This window comes from Manacus vitellinus, unplaced genomic scaffold (genome assembly GCF_001715985.3).
Source record: "Manacus vitellinus isolate BGI_N305 unplaced genomic scaffold, ASM171598v3 scaffold_31_pilon, whole genome shotgun sequence".
In the NCBI taxonomy this organism is placed as follows: Eukaryota; Metazoa; Chordata; class Aves; order Passeriformes; family Pipridae; genus Manacus; species Manacus vitellinus.
The window spans coordinates 1,416,977-1,434,365 of NW_021940379.1; the positions used below are offsets into that span (position 1 = coordinate 1,416,977).

The 17,389-nt window shown below is 51.8% G+C and overlaps 1 protein-coding gene across 1 annotated transcript in view; it reads right to left on the bottom strand.

Annotated features, from left to right (window-relative positions):
• Nucleotides 1-8,286: 8,286 nt before the first annotated feature.
• The window catches only part of MYO18B (myosin XVIIIB), a 54,906-nt gene continuing 45,803 nt past the window's right edge, over nucleotides 8,287-17,389 (bottom strand). The window contains 5 exon segments of the mRNA XM_029961198.1: nucleotides 8,287-9,018; nucleotides 9,812-10,824; nucleotides 10,939-11,112; nucleotides 15,954-16,115; nucleotides 16,409-16,510. Coding sequence (XP_029817058.1) covers nucleotides 9,813-10,824; nucleotides 10,939-11,112; nucleotides 15,954-16,115; nucleotides 16,409-16,510 — 1,450 coding nt within the window. The 3' untranslated portion in view covers nucleotides 8,287-9,018; nucleotide 9,812.

The window sequence follows — 17,389 nt, forward strand, 5'->3', positions numbered from 1 at the left end:
GACGTGAGGTTGTTATTGTGTGTTTGGTGTCAGACGGTTTGGCCCTTCCCGTGAGCTGGGGCTGAGCTGAGAAGTCAATCACAGCCACTCCATAGAGCTCTGGTCCTGTAATTATTCTGTGATTAAATAAAAACGTAATTCCTTCAACACCTCCGCACTTCTGCTTTATTGCAGGAGAGCCCACACAAGGAATTAATGTTTAAATAATGGCTTTCCTCCCCAGGAACAGGCTCTGAAATAATCAGGAATGTATTAATGCTCTGTCCTGTGGATGGAAGGAGCAGCACCTTGCTGTGGGACACTGGGAACTGCAAGTGCAGCATCCTCTGGGGTTTTCCTGGTGATCTCTGTCTCCATGTCTTCTGGATGCAGCTGAGAGGTCTCTCAGACAGAGCATGTGGGTGCAGCCCCCCAAACCACCTCCCCCAGCTGGCAAAAGGAGCCTTCCTGGGTGTGATTCCAGCTCATGATGCCTTGGAAAGTGCCCGGTAATTTCTGCAATTCAGATGTAAGTTTGATGCCTGGAGAAGCGCAGAGAATTCCAGCTTCTGGCTGCACGGATTTCTAAGCTGCCCATTTTTCCTGTCGGCAGATGCCAGCTGAGATGTCTGTGCCTTGGGAAGAATTGTCTCTCCCTGCAAAGGGAGACACGTTTTCTACCTCTTTATTAAACCGAGCACAATCCTGTGCACCAGCAGAGATGAAGAAAAGCCCCTGATAAGCGGGACTGGCCTTTCCCTGAGTTTCCAGTCTCCTTGGTTACAGTACACCATACAAATGCTTTTTTTGGAGACCAGGCTGTTAAGCAGAGAGTTTGAAACCCAGGTTTGAGAGGTTCCCAAACTCTTGCTGCCTCATTCCATCACACAGGGAGCCTGGGTGCTGGTGATGGTATTGGAAGGATGTTCAGCAGAGGAGGATGTGGGACAGGGGATCATGCTGGTTTTGCAGAGGTGCTGAGCGCTGCCATCAGAGCAGATCCCATGGACTCTGTGCAAGCCCCAAGACCAAAGCAGCTCCTTTCCCACAGCTTTATCCTGGACAGGAATTTAAGCTAAGCCTAGCAGCAAAAGGAGCCCAAAATTGTCCTGTAACACTTTTCTGAGCCCTCCAGAGCAGTGGGAGGACCCGGACCTGCAAAGCCAAAGTGGTTATCCCTGTTCAGCTGCTGTTAATGCTCATAATGTACCCAAAATCCCTGGGGATTTTGGCCGTGAGCCCCCTCCTTTATTAGCTGTGTTTGTCACGTCTCCTGTGATCTGAGTGCCTTAAACACAAGCGCAGGCTGTTTTCCATGTTGACCTTACACCCATGCTGTGCCCACAGTGCCACATGCTGTGATGCCAGCTCGGTGGTGTCACCCAGGGCACAGCAGTCCCAAGGGATTGCTGCCACCACATCCAACCTGTGACACAATTAGTAATGCAATCCACTGGCTGGTCAGAGCCTCCTGTAGCTATGGTAATGGACTACCATAATTCACAATTAGAATGTCAAATTTAAACCCAGGGCTTGTGCAAAAGGATAAAAATATCTCTTTGCTCGTGGGATCTTGGTATTATTTGCTTTGCTATATTGGAAGCTAAATGCTCTCACTAACATCAAGTGATTGCGTCAAGATTAAACACTTTTTCTGTTTATTCACGTTTCACCCTTTTATAGTTTTATTAAAATGCTGGCTGCACTCTCAATTAAGTGAATTCCTTCTGCAGTTGTAAGCACATTTCATAGGAATAAATAATTTAATTTGCGGGGTGTTTCTGGCTCAAAACCAATGCAAAGATGTTGGAAGGGTACAAAGCTGGGCCCCCTGGGCCTGCTCTGGGGCAGGGGAGGGGGTACTGCCATCTCACTGTGGTTCATCAGGGATCAGGGACCTGAGCACAGAACCCTCCAGGTCCGTACTGGATGTGCCCCCTCACAAACCTGGGCTGCACCACCAGCCCTGCCCACCACCCTCCAAACTGCCCACAGGGGAGAGGGAACTCATGGCAGAGCCCACAGTCCCCTTCACTGCTGCGTTGTCATCGGCCACCCATCTCGGTGGTGCCACTGACACCTTCCACTGAGGAGCCCAAAGCCCTTAGCAAATATTAATTAATTTTCCAAGCTGCACAGCTTGTGCTCCACGAAACTTCACAGTCATCGTTTCACCGAATATCACACGAAAAAAATCTGTCTGTTTTCTGCCATTTCTTAACCTCCAAATGTTGCTTTCTTGGCACTTTCCAGAAAGCACATGTTCACGTTTCCAGGATGGAGTTGTTTCCCTGGATCCCTGCCCACGCTCCCCGTGCTCAGCTGAGCCACCATGTCCCGGTGCAGGCGGGTGGCTGCGAGTCCCAGACCTGTCCAGGGCACCCCAAAAGAAAACCCCTCTGCCCCTCACTGCCACCTCTCCTTGGTGAAGGAGTCCTGGATCACCAGGGCTATTTGTACAGCACTGGGCATGCAAGCTCCCAGTGAAATCCCACTATTCCTGGAAAACTCTGGCAAAGCATCCTGTAGGATGGCAGCTGACAAAGGCTGTGCTGTTGGAAAGTAGTTAAAATAGACAGGTACCAAACCTTTGTCTTAAAAACCACAAGGCCTTGAGCTATTTTTAAGACATCAGCAAAAAGTGGCAGCAGAGTGACAGGCGCAGGGTCAGAGCCATCTCCAAGGGGCCCCTTTCCCAAGGCACGGCCACTGTGCCCTGGCCCCTCAGGCCAGAAGATGAAAATATTAATATTCCTTAGGAAGAGCATTTTCAGCAGCACCAGTTTGCCCCACTTTGGGGTTTTTGCTGGAAGTGATGCCTGGGTGGGTTGGAGTTGCAGTGCCAGCCTGGAGTCTGCAGTGGGAATGCAAATGAGCCTCAGACTTAGTGATTTGCTTCTCTTTGGTGTATTCTTTTTCCCTTTAAAACCCTCCCTCTGCCCCAGGTGCCCCAGAGCCAGCACAGTGCTCTGAAAAGGTTCCTATTGTAGGAGCTCCTCTCCCCAGCTGGTTTGCAATGTGCTGCATGAGCACAAAGACCTTTCACTGTAATTAAGCCCTCGCTGTTCTTTCAGGACTTCGATTCAGAGAAATTCGTCACTCAGATCAGCAGCTTGACTGGGAATTGAGGAGAAACAACACTTTTCACCCAGAGCCATGGTCAGTGTGTGAGGTTAATGCCCCAGCAGTGTCCCTGCTCCCTCTCTATCACCCGAGTGAGCGGAGGAGGGCCTGTCTCCTGCTCTAAGTCCTCATGTTATATAAATTATTTAGCACAATACAAATTACTAGGATGGATCACTAGCTGTCCAGCAAAATCCAACTGTGTTGGGTTCATTTTGCAGCAATTTTGCTTAATGACAAGGGTGGCCATGAGTGGGTGTGTGGTAAAAGTGATCTCTTGGATACAGGTGGGAAAGGCCTGCGTGGGCCTGCACTCAAAAATAACAACCAAAAATTAACCATTATAACAGTTCAAGCAAAAGTACATTTAGTCTAAGGAGAAAATGGAATGATGATAATTATAGTGTTTTTTCCCTAATGCACAATGTCATTCGATGACATAGCACACTCCTCTATAAACAGATTAGATAAATATAATACTGAATACATAACATATATAATACAGAACACATAACACATAATACATAATGTAATATATTGTAATATACAATATAATATCTAAATGCTTAAATATATAATATGTATCTAGCATATTATATTTGTATCTAATAGTTTCTTTATGAGATATACAAAATATATAACATTACACACATATAAATTTAATATAGTTGATATAAATAAAATATAATGCATAAAATACATACACTTTTGAGTTGAGAGAGACACCAAAAGTGTCTGGAGTGGAGCCAGCCCTGTCCCTGCTGCTGCAGCAGAGTCTTCTGGGCGGGGGTCATTGAACCCCACCTTTGGCTCCTTGTTTTTGCTCTGCAGCCCTGCCACATCCTCTGCTCACTTGCTACTTGGATCCCAGCTTTTCCAGGACCCAGGAGCTGTGGGGTCAGTGCCAGCCTAAGCTGAGCCCAGCAGAGCCTCAGCCCAGAGACACCAGCTCTTCCTCTGACTCCTTGTCCTGACTTCAAGGAATTTTTCCCCTCAGTGAGCGTGAGGTGATGGCACGTGTGCTTGTGGTGTAGTTAATATTCAGCAGATTATCTGGGGCGTTCTGGGCTCCTCTGGGATTGCCAGGAGCCTCACTGGAGCACAGCACGCGCCTGTCACCGGCACGGCAGGAGAGTGAGGGCTGGCTGGCACTGAGACAGGAATCCCGGTGTGACTTCAGTAAGGATAAAGCTCAGCCTGATAAAACCAAGCCCCAGTTTGACAGATGGCCCTGAATCCACAGTCACTCAGCCCTGAGCTGGGGAGAAAGGCGGGAGCTGGGTAGGGAGCACGTCCTGCCTTCCTCTTGACAGTCCCACACCAGGATGGACACGGCACTGGGCAGCGGGAGGACACCCTGGGCAGGGGTAGGGTCCAGATCCTGGTGGGGACATGGGGTTTGGGGTCATCCTTAGTGGTCTGGCACAGCATGGGGGCACCATCCCTGCTCTCCACCCACACAGGGAGGCGGAGGGTAACCAAGGCTGTACCACTTTGGCAAATCCGGGTAATTTTCACTTTCTACACATTTCTGTCATGCCACACTATGCCATGCCAAAGACTTGGCTCATCTCTTCACAGACCAAATTCTCCATTCCAACCCATTTGAAGGTCACTGTGCTGGGTATGGGCTTGGCTGCTGTCGGAGCTGCTGGGACACGAGCCCACCCACAACAGCAAACAGTGAGGAGAGAAGGAGGAGGCTTCCATGGCTGCTGAGCTGCCTGCAGGAAGACTAATTTCAATTATAACCCCCTTTTGGAAGGGACACATTTAAGCGGCAGAGAGGCTCCGTGCATGGCAGCAACTGGGAATTAACTCCCTGCATCCAACTGCCGTGAAATTGAATCCTGTCAGTGCAGGCGGGAGCTGAACCCTGTGCAGGCTGGGGGGGTCCCTCGCCCCCATCCTGCTGCTGGAGCCACCAGCCTGCAGGAGAGCCCCAGCTGCTCTGCCAGGTGAGGATGGGCAACACTTAGTGTTTCCCATCCCACTGAGCAGAGTTAGGAGCCAAAGCTGAGCATTCACAGATACAGGCACTGGGAAAAACAGCTTATTTGTTAGAAAAGAGGCTTACAGATCCAGCTAATAGCCTTGGAAGTGTAATGAATGGAGATTCCTGACTGCCCTGAGAGCACTGGAGGGGATCACAGAGCATCTCAGGCACACAGTGGAATTCTTGGTGTGTCCTGTGCAGGGACGGGGGTGAGATTGATGATCCTTGTGGGTCTTTCTAACTCAGGATATTCTATGACTCCCCGACATGCAGCTCCTGCAAAGGTGTTATGTTCAGGGATGGGGAGCCTGGGAGGTCTCCAGCACTGGTACTCCCCACAGCAGGGACCAGGCATTGCACCTGAACCTGCCCAGCTCGCCTGCGCTGCCGCTGAATGCTCCATCAGTGACGGATGTGACGCGCCAGAGGAAGCTCTGCCAGCAGGAAAGCAGCTGACCCCGGCTCCATAAGCACTGCAGGACAGCTCTGGACAGACACTTTCAATCCTGAGTGATGAGCATCGTGCAGAGAAGGAGCTCTTACAGAGATTGCTCCTCTGAGGAAGGCTCTCCGCAGGCACACCCATTGGAAGAAAAGAGCACACTTCAATTACGCTAATTAGAAACTTGGCAGTCTTGTTGCTCAGGGCTTTTCCATCTGACGTGGAAACATTTCTCTTTGCCAGGGTCTGCCTTCCTCAGGGAGGGACGGCGTTGCCGGCTGCTGTGGGCACAGGGGTGCAGGGGGGTTATCCTCACATTCCTGGCTAATCCCAGCTCTGAGGTGCACTCACGTGAAGGATTCTGGCTGGCAGGCTCTGGACCAGCCCTTCTCCAAGGGTCACATGCAGTCTCCACACTTCCCTCCCTGTGGGCTCCATCCCTCACAGGAGCAAAGGGCAAAGCTCTTGTGCTGAAAGGCAGCGAATGTGGCTAAAACACAGGGACAAAGGGAATGACTCCTGTCCTCCCACTCCAGGTTATAAACCCCCGTGGTGCTGCACTCGGCTGACTCAGCCATCAGTTTTGTGTCTCCTGAACATTCTGGGGGGAGCAGGGAACAGGATCTCTGACCCCCATGCCATGCACGCTCCGTATTTACCATCGGCCGGCGCTGATGGATGGCTCGGTCTTGCCATCCATGAGCTTTGCTCTCTGGTTGCTCCAAGGGCAAACAATTCTCTGGACTCAGCCTGAAACACTCCAGGCCAAGCATCGTTTTGTCCGGGTTTGTCATTAAAGGATGTGCACAGCCATTCCAAGTGACAGAGCAATTTCCTTTGTGTCCTGCAAAGCAAAAGGAAAAGAAAAAAGTCAGCGTATTACACACAAATCTGCTTTTCTTCTGCAAGCTGAAGTAGGAACAGCTTAATTTCCAGCAAGCCCACTGCCATATTAATTCCAAATCAAAGGCTTGGTGTCAAAGGAATCATTTTGCTACAGCCACAAATCATGAGCAATTTATGTTGTGTTTTGAGATTAGATTATAAATGAGCTGCAAAATGACTCCTCATCCAGAAGGAGTTGTAGGCTGGATTTCAGAGGCCAAAGGTGGTACAATGCTCCTGGCAGTGGGTGTCCTTCAGGGTGTTCCTCCCCTCAGGTGCCACCAGCTGGCTCTGGGTGAGCTGGGGATCCCATTACCTTGTGTTGCAGAGCTGTTTTGCTGTAGGAGGAAGTCGTGTTCCAATGCTCTTCCTGATAGCCCATCTGCCTTCACTCCTGATCCATCCTGCTTGGCATTGTACTGCCCCATATCCCATATTTTACGTCTATCTCATTACACAGACACTCTCTGCCTCCCTGTTCCCCCCATGCCAAAGGAGCAGCCTGTCCAGGCCACAGCATCCTGACATTCCCACCTCACTGAAATTTTTTCTGCATCAGGCTGCACCCCCCTCTATGTGGGCAGCAGGTCCAATTCTGCCCCTCTGCTCTGCTCAGGTGAGACCCTCCTACAGTGCTGCTTCCAGCTCTGTGATCCCCATCACAGGAAGGATATGGAGCTGCTGGAGTGAGTCCAGAGTAGGCTACAGAGATGCTCCAAAGGCTGGAGCCCCTCTGCTCTGGAGACAGGCTGGGAGAGCTGGAGATGTTCAACCTGGAGAAGAGAAGGCTCCGGGGAGACCTTAGAGCCCCTTCCAGTGGCTAAAAGGGCTCCAAGGAAGCTGGAGAGAGGGACTTTGTACAAGGGTCTGGGTGACAGGACAAGGGACAATGGCTTCCCACTGATAAAGGACAGGGTTAGATGAGATATTGGGAAGAAATTCTTCCCCATGAGGGTGATGAGGCCCTGACAGGGGTTGTCCAGAGAAGCTGTGGCTGCCTCATCCCTGGAAGTGTTCCAGGCCAGGTTGGATGGGGCTTGGAGTAACCTGGGCTACAGGAAGGTTTCCCAACCCGTAGCAGGGGGTGGAACAAGATGATCTTTAAGTTTTCTTTCCAACCCAAACCATTCCAAGAACCTATGGTTCTATGAAATCCCTCGAGAGCAAAATTCACTGCAAAGAGAAAAACACTTGCCTTTTGGTTCCAGAAATAGGAGAATCATTAGAAAGACCTATTTAAAACTAATTAGAGGTAATTTCTTCATTTGCTGCCTTCTTGCATGAGTCACACATAGCAAGAGGGACACCTGGAAGCACAGGGAATGTCACTCTGAGCGGAGCTGCCCCCCTCCAGGCTGCCAGCCCTGCGGAGCCGCTGGGACAGAGGGATTGCCGGGAATTGCTGACGGGCGGCCGAGCAAAGTGCTGATGTGAGCCCTCAGCCCCAGGCTCCGCATCCATCGCTGACAAGGGAAATGCTGCTTGCTGCAAGGCTTCGCTTTAAATTAGACATGAACGTGAGGAACCCGAGAGGAAAAACAAAATGCTGAATAGTGACCAATTGGCCTTTCAAGCCCCCGCTGCCCGTGGCCACCTCGGAGGGGCCAGCGAGGTTGTGCAAACTGGTGCAAATTTCACAGTCTAGCAGATGACTTAGAAATCCCTGATGGAAAGGAGAAGTTTGCACGTGGACCTGTATCATTTTGCCCCAAACCTGTGACCAGTGAGTAAATTTGGATCTCTTCTAGGCTGAGGCTGAGATATGAGCTTTTCACACATGCAGAGAGACGGGCTTGGCTCTGCACCACCTCCACAGACCCGCTCCCACTGCAGGGAAAGGAATGACAAGAAGTGACCTGTGTGTCAAAGAAGCAAATATTTTATTGTGTAAAAACCAAGCAGACATCAAATAGAGCCTCACACTGCCCCACCCACTGCAGTGCTGCCTCATGTGTCACTGGGATGTGCCCAGATGTCACAAACAGGCAGGAACCATGGAAGCTCATATGGATCCATCTTCAAATACCAAAGGAATTATAAAAGCTTCAGAGCTCCCCTTTTACTGGTGTCACACCAAGACTGAACAGTATGACCCTTGGCCATTGGGATGATTTTTGAGTAGTGCTGTGTGGAATGAGACACCTGAGCTGCACCTCTGGGTTAAAAAGACGGGGTTTGGTGTTCCTCCAGCTCTTCTCAGTGTGGCCTTTCCCTGGCCATGGCACATCCTCAGCATCTGTGGCAGCCGCTGGGTTTTAATGAAAGCACCAACTCCTGAGTCGAACAACTGCAGGAGAACAGGAAAGTCTCTTGTCCCCACGGCTGGCCCTGAGCAAAGCTGAGGCGCTGGGAAACGGGGCAGGAGCATAAGGAAACCACAGTATGTCCAAAACCAAAAAAGTTCGTAAAACCATCCCATGACTTTCAGGGAGCCCTTTGCAGTCACTGCTCACATGAGGTGTATCCTACCAGGAGCAGGGAAGCCATCTGCCTGACGTGGCTCATCATCGCTGCGGCTTTGGGGTTCGGCTGCTGCGCTTCATCAAAACAAATTCTGGAGAAAGTGGGACGTTGCATTATGCAAATCAGCTTCCTGGAAAGAAATGTTTTATTAACACACGCTCTCTTCGTGTGTTGGCTTAGTCAATTTGGTCACAGCTTGACATCCAATAAGTTAGTCTAAAGGCAATGGTTTTACAAAATGTTTTTCTAATCTATTTTAAACACTTAATTACAGTTGTGGCGCATTCATTAGGGACTTCACTTTCAAACCTGGATTGCAGCAATAAATCCTAATTCTCCAAGTGTCAGCTGCAATAGAGAAATGGCATCCAAGTGGGTGTCAGAGGCTGTTGATAACTGGGGGAAAGTATGTCTGCACCAGGCATGAGCCCGGTCCTCTGGAGAGGGAACCTCCAGCATCCAGACCAACCTGATTTCTAATTATCCAAACAAGGTTGGGTCCCAGAGAAGTGAGGGCTTGTGGGGCTTGTGGGGGTGTGTCTGGGTGGTGTGGGAGCTGGGGGATGCTAATTTTGGAAAACCCCTGTGGATTCAGGGGTGGTGTTGTGGCCAGCTCTTGAGGCTGTCTCTGGCTCTGGCAGTATCCCCATTGCCCTCCCCCTTGCACCTCTGAAGGTGCCAAAGAGTGGGCAAGGGGTGGCCAGTCCCAGTGCCACACACCCCATGGGACATCCTGGCAGCGAGGCTGAAGCCTCCCATGGCCTGGGATGCTTTGATATGCTGGGAGCAGCATTGGGACCCTGTGTCCACGCACTCTCCCACATTGGTGCAGACACTGAGGAGGGGCAGCAGCTCGGGGCCAACAGCCCAAACCTGTCCCCGCTGCTCTGAGCTAGTGCCAGGCAGTGGCTCAGCACAGTTACCTTAGTCTTTACCCAGGTACTTCTTCATGATGCTGCTGACATCATCTTCCTTTCCTTCAGCCTCGGCGCGGTGGCTCGTCCCGCTGCCCTGGGTGATGTCTTTACCACTGGATCCCTCCCCATCCCCTCTCTGGGGCTGCGGCCGACGTTTGATGCTGTCGGCACTCCGGGAGGAGAGGAGGGAACCAGAGGATGAGGAGGAGTCAGAGGGATCTCCAGGGTCTTCCCGAGGGGCCGGGCTGCGTTTGGCTGTGCCCTTGGTCTCAGAGGACTCCAAACTTCCCGCTATGGCCTCATCCTCGAAGCGGACGGTGAGGGGCCGGTGGCCGTCCCGTCTGTCCCTCCTGGACTTGGCCAGGCTGCTCGTGGAGCGGGATTTGCGAATGGCCGGGAGGAAGTCGTCAAAGTCGACCTTGGTTCTCCTCTCGTAGTTGAGGGTGGGTATTCGCCAGCTGAAGGGGTCGCTCCCCTTCCCCTCTCCCAGCCCGTCACTGGACAATGAGCTCAGAACTCCCCCAGAGCCCCTTTCCAACTCCACATCCTCCAGCGACGGCTCCAGGCAGCTCCTCCAGGAGCTCGGCCGCAGCGTGCCCGGCCCCTCCATCCCGGCAGCTGGAGAGCTCGGCCGGCGGCCGGAGCTGTCCAGGGATTGCAGGAGGGAGTCGTAGGAGCCGAACTTGGATGCCCTTTTCAGAGCTGGGGAGCGTGAGGGCTCGGCCGGCTCCGAGGCCATGCTCCGCAGGCTGGAGGAGCGCGGGAGGCTGGCGCTTGCTCCTTCACCTTCCCCTGCCTGATTCCCGTCTAGCTTGCCCAGGGCATCCTCCGCCGCTGGGACAGCCCTGCAGCGCCGCAGGGCCGCGGCGCCGGTGGTGCGGTAAATGGGCAGGGGAGAGGTTTCCCCCAGGGCCGGGTGCCCCGGCTCCCGCTCCGCTCCCCGCTGCCGCCGCAGCTCCTCCACATACTCGGAGAGAGCTGCCGACGAGCTGGGCACCGGCCCCGATGCCACGGAGAGCCTCCTCCTCCTGGGTGCCGTCGGAGAGAGCGGGCTGGGGAACCTTCCGTCCGGGGCAGGGGAGCTCCCCCGTTGCAGCACCGACGGGGACGTCTCTCCTATCCTATCCACAGACTTTTTCGGGCTTTCCTGCTCCTCGTCATCTGCTGCAGGTTTTCCATATTCCCGTCTTCTAGCCCCGAGTAGGGGACTTGCCATCCTCCCCGGATCCGCAGCATCGCTGGGCCTGGCAGTGCTCCAGGAAGACACAGGAAGGCTCAGCACTGGGTCCTTGGCGTCTCTGCTCACCCTAAACAACAAAAATTGGTGTTAGTTTAGTCAGTGGGATTCCCAGTGACTGGAATGTCATTCAGCAAGGACAAGGCTGAGCAGCAAAAAGCCAGTATTGGCATGGGAGTCTCAGAATAAACTCACTGCTGCATCCAGCATTGGGCAGCGCTCAAGGATTTTATCTTAAATAACTCCAGGTCAGCCAGCCTGGATAATCCCCAGTGTAGAGTGTGTGGTGTGCTTGGCTTCAGCTCTGCCAAGCCAACACTTACCTCCAAATATCCTTTTTCTTGACAGATTATAGCAATATGTAGGATTTATTTTATTTCTGTCAAAGCCAAAGATTATTCACTAAAATTTTATGAAACGAGCTTGTGGTGCACCCCAGACGCATCTTAATGTTATTGTGGGGCATGTTTCACCCAGGCTGCTGCTCAAGGACTTCTGAACTGCAAGAGCCCAGTAACACCCAGGCAGGGGCTGCACATCAAGCGAGGGGTGATGGCCAAACATGATGTGTGGGGCTGGGACCTCACCCTGAGACGAGGGCTGGACCTCAACCTGTGACAAGGGGTGAGACCTCAACCTGAGACAAGGGTTGAGACCTCACCCCAAGACAAGGGCTGATAAAGGAACCACGTGAGATCCACCTCCATTCACCCCTGAGGAGCCACACTGGTCACCCCACTTGAGTTTCTCTGTAGCCTGTCCCTGTCCTCATGCAGCTGATGCACAGAGATGGGGAGGTTCTGCAGTCACCCATGGGCTGGGGGTCACTGGTGACACTAAGCCCCTGACGGGACAATTTATGACACTCTCCAAGCACCTACATTTGTTTGCTGGCAACTGCCAGCACCGCAGTGCCGTATCCCCACACTCAGGTACCCCAGCATTGCTCAGTCAAGGGGAACCCAGGACTGGCCTGAGTGGGAAGTCTGCTGGGATGTGAATTTGAGAAAAAAAGGAGGAGGGAAAAAGAGAGAAAAGGCAAAGTAAGGTAGTAGAACCCAAATAACAAACCCAGCTCTGGGAGACCAGCAGCCTCCGAGGTGCGGGAGCAGCGGTCAAGTTGTACATTGCTGGTAATGAAGCATCCTGCCCCGGGAATGTTGGTGTTGCCATGGGAATGGGGGGAGAGCGAATAATCTAGGCAGTGCGTGGGATGCTCTCGGACTAGGCTCTGCTGACCCATGAAATAATTTACATTCCAACATGGGTTGAAGACAAACTCCACGGCTGGGAAACGTGTGATGGCAGAAAGGAAGGGGGAATGGAGCAGCTCCAGGTTCCTGGCGCCCACTGGCACAGCCTGGGGCACCGACGTGCCCACCTGCCCCAGCACCCACCACCATTCCCTGCTCATTAAACCAGCTCAAACCATTTGATAATTCAACACAAAATGGATTAACCAGGGATTTAATCCCCCTGAATCCCTGCACCTTCCGGGGCCACCCCGCACCACTGATGAATAGTTTGAGACATTTCGAAAATGCGGGTATTTGGGATCCTAAATTGCATCGCAGTTAAATAGCTGGTATAATCCTTCCATGAGAAATTGTACAAAAATTGCTCCAATCACTCTGCACGTTTCCAAATAATATTGTAACCTGTGTGCTGCATGAGCAGTTTTCGTAATTTAAATGCCAGTATAAGTGTTTTTATTTGGGTTTTAAGGCTGAGATAAAAGAGAGAAGCGCTAATGCGCTGTGAACATGGACAGTTACACATCACTATTTACTGTCCTGTTCAGCATGATGGACAGTTACTATTTTTATGAAAATCTTTAGGGCCTGAAATGGAGTGAAAGCTGCAGAGGTGGGACTGTTTCAGCTTCCACATCTGGCATGAGCCCGGCTGCCAAGGCCCCACAGCCCTGCGGTCCAAGGAGGGGTAGAATGGGATGGGGTTCAAGGTCCCTTTGAACCCAAATCATTCTGTGATTCATTTCTTTAGCCCTGATGGCTACCGAAAAACATCACGCCAAAATCATGCCTAGTCTTCATCATCCTCATCCTCCTCACAAAGCAGGGCACAAGAGCGAAACAATCCTATCCCATTTTGTGGCATCCTCTGCTCATCCATAAAATCCCTGGTGAATGGCAGATGTGCCAGCAATAATTCCCAGGGCTCGGAATGACCCTGGGGAGACCTGGGAAGTCCCGGAGGAGGGTGATGCTGCAGGACAATGAGACTGCTCCAGCCCTGAGCAGAGCCCTGCTCCTCCATCATCCTCAGGGAAGATGATTTTTCCAGGCAAAGGCAAAATCAGGGCCGGATGCCGAACTCAGGAGGCGCCTGTAAGCCAACCAAGCTCTGCAATACACCATTCACACCAAAGCAAATGACATACAACAATAATTAGCAACGATTACAGAGCAATTAACATGATTACAATTATGTTAGTTGAAATAATTTATACAATAAAATCCACACATGCTTTGCAACACATGACCAGGGCTGAAAGTGTGGCTCAGCTGCTTTTCCTAGGAGCTCATAAATAAAGCCAAGACAACTCCATTTCAAGAGGGAAGAGCCACTGGCCTAATTTCTGTCAGAAAAGGATTTTCTTGTCACACCATCATCTACAGAAGAGTTCCCACTTTCCCATGTAATGATTTGCTTTTGACACAATCGTGCTTAAAAATAAATGTGTCGGATCCCCAGCAGCCTTGGGACCAGGATTCCTGGTTCTGTGAACTAAAGCAGGACAGGAAGAGATGCCAGGGTTATGGCAGGGTGATGCTGGGGTGATGCCAGGGCTGTGGATGCCACAGTGCCATGGGTGGAGAAGCAGAGACCTGGGCTGTGGATTCACTCTCTGCCTGCATCTCCGGATAACCCCACTATCGCAGCACAACCCTGACTTGCCTGGAAAGGGGCAGAATAAATACATAAAGATTTAAATTGGCTTTTTAATAATAAAAAAATTATATTATTCCAACCCTGCACCGTGTCAAATTTATGGAGGCTTAGGTCTGCTGGTCAGCATTCTGTACAAGCATTTAAAAAGCAGAGAATTAAAGGTTCTGTTAATCAAAGTTCTCCTTCCTGTAACCACATGGGCGGTAGCAGCCTCCACACTCTCCTCTGGCTCTTGGCAGCTGTTTGTTCAGCAAACACCCCAGATGTAGTGCTGAGCAGCCAACGAGAGCAAGACTCATTTTTCATTACTGGGTGCTTGTGTAAGACAAAGGAATCTTAATAAGGAAGAGCTCATTTCCCTGATCTCATTTTTATTACCTTACCAGTCTCGTCCTCTGTTTGTTTGCACTTCATACACCCTCGCTCCTATTTCCATCTTAGATTAGCTGAAGACAAACACAGCCCCCACACCAGGATTTGCAATGTGCCCCTTCACAACCCCCAGCACGGAGGATGATGGTCACACTGTGACCAGGGTTGAGGACAATTTTCCTTTCACAATGGCCATAGGCAGCCCAGCCTACCACAGAATCCCAGAATCATTCAGGTTGGAAAAGACCTCCCAAGATCATCATTCTGTGATCTCCCTGCAGGTCCTTGCCCTGCCCAAATGCTCTTAAACTCTGCCTTGTACCGCTCCAAACTGCTCCAACTCACCCAAGGTGTTTCCTGCAGGGGGGACTTGCTCTTCAGAACATTGATTCTGACAATAGTGATTCCCCTGTACAAGGCCTGTGGGTGCCGCGGGGACAGATCTCGCCAGAATCAGAGCAGGGAGATTAATACTAACAAAATTGCACTCTGCAATCCTGACCAAACTCTGTCAGCTTGGAGAATCGACCTACGGACCTGAACATGAGCAGGGAGCAGGTGGGAGCTGCAGTGAGCTGTGCCCAGCCTCAGCCTGGCACCTGCCCTGGTTATGGGGGCAAAAACTGGGAAAACAGTGATGCATGTCCCAGTACACCACCCCTGGGAAAGCAGTGCATCAGAGAGACCCCGAGCCAGGGGCTGCAGGCAGGAGTAGCTCCAACCTGCAGGCAGGGGCACTACAGGGGCTGCAAAGGGGGGCACTGCCAGCCCTGCCCGCCCTGAATTCATATGGTCGGCACCTTTCCCACCTTCCCTACAGGGGGGTGATACTCTCAGGGATAATGCTTTCTGGATCCATACAAGCCCTGCTCTGCTCCCTGCCCCAGGGTTCAAAGCTCCATCCCTGCTCCACCTCTCCCCTCCCAAGCCTCCAAGTGGATAACACCCTCCTCCATCCCCTCCATCTCCCTCCATGACACAACCCCCAGACCCTGATTTACGTGGCCTTTCAAAACTCAACTTGTGCAATTGCTTCACACGTGAACCAAAAAGAACCAGTTTCTCTGGGACTCGGTGGTGCTGGGGATGGCTGTAAAATGGGGTTTGTGTGTGGGTAGGGGTGTTCCTCTGATGGGCACCAATTCAGGCTGGGCACGTGAGCACCTACTGAGCCCAGGCACCCCGAGGTGTCTCCCCTGGAGCCAAGTGGAGGCAGTTGGGCTGTGTGAGTGCTTGGGCCCCTCTCCAGCTCCCTCACAGCCTATGAGCATCACCATCAAAAATTAACATATCTGATATTAGAACTGTAGAAACGCATCCCACTTCCTCAGCCAGGAACGGCGAGCATATGGCATACAAATCCTCAAATAGGCTGCATCGCCTCTTTAAATTTTCTCCAGAGAATACATCAAGGGATGTTATACTGCTTGAAGCATGTTTTTGATGTAGTGACTTTCATCTGGTGTTTCACTGATCCTGGCGTGGCAGTGACTGCCTTCCTTGATTTGGTGTTTTGACCTCAAACTCCACAGGTCCCACCACAACCCCGAGCTCTGGTTCTGCACGTCCTGAAGGAGCCCAGTGAAAGTGCATCTGCAACATCCCCCGTTCACACGGGTCCCTTACCTCAGGCTCTGGGTGCTGCGGCTGCCAATGGACTGTGCCGAAATGCTCCCGGCCACGCTGGTACCTGCCAGGGATGTCCAGCCTGTGGATGAACTTGGCCAGGACTTGATGCTCTCTGCAGGCTCCAGACTGAGTGTGGAGCCAACGCTAGAGCAGGCATCCCTGTGGAGAGAGGAGAGACCCCATTAGAGCCACAGGCACAGGTGGGAAGGCACCAGCTCAGAGGAGTGAGAGCATCCCACTGGGATAAGAGACAGAGCTCAAAGGGAAAGGGAGCGGGTCAATGGGCATGGGGCACACATCAGATATCTGGATGTCACTGTGACCCCTGCCCATGCAGGCTGCAACAGCCAGTGGTCTGTAACCCATCCCTGCAGCAGTCAGTAATCCATAACCCATGGCAGAAGCAGGCACAGGCTCCTGCCTGTCAGCAGCAGCTCCCCAGGTTCACTCACGTCTCTCTCCTGGAGCACAGCGACTCCCGCGCTGTCTGAACACTGCAAGGCACAATAGGAGAACAATGGCTCAGGGGGCCTCCCCAAAGCCACCACACAAGGCTGAGAAGGGGAAAAAACTGACTGAATCAGAACTTGCTGCTCTGGCAGTTGGTATGACCAGAGCAGAGGTTTGCATGAGCCAGCAAACACCCCCAAAACAGCCAGAGCAGCGGTGCCGCAGAGACCAGGGCATGGCCAGAACGGCTGGAGAGCCCTCACTGCTCCCTGGATGGGTCGGCCCTGGCTGAGCCAGGACCCCAGGGCAAAGGGCAGAGAGCAGAACACTCCAACACATAACAAACACACGGCTCCTCCTGCAGCAGCTGCCATTCCCACCGGGAAGCATTTCTCACCTCTGGCTGGTGCATTGGCTGCATTGGAAATCACTTTTCTTTTGAGAAGGAGCAAGTGTCTGAGCTCACGGTTTCTATCTCACCCTTCCCTGGTTTAATCACTACACAGAGCAAATCTCCCTTCACGGCGTGCTGACAAGCACACCTCTGCTCTTTATTTTTTTAAACTCATTTGTCTGTTTTGTCTCCATTTGTCACAATGCTTCTTTAGACATGTAGCAGAGGGGAAAATTGGAGGGCTGTAGAAATAACACCTGAAAAATGCACTGGAATTTTTTCCTCATTTTTTTGCTAGTGAAATCCTCTACCCAATCACCCAGTTCCATTGGCTCCTCTAGCTCTTGTGGCTCATAAAAGTAGGATTTTCACTCGATGAACCCAGCACTGGGGCACCCATTACTGCATGGCACACTTCCAGGAATGGGACCCACACTGCAAATGGGGTTTTTCCCACCCTTTTTGCTCAGTTTAAGCTGGGCCACACAGATTGATTTCAATGGTGAAACCTTTTCATTAAACCTTTCATTAACACCAAGTCCTTTGTTCATACACGTGTGCTGCTGCAGCAAAAGCACATGAGGACAAC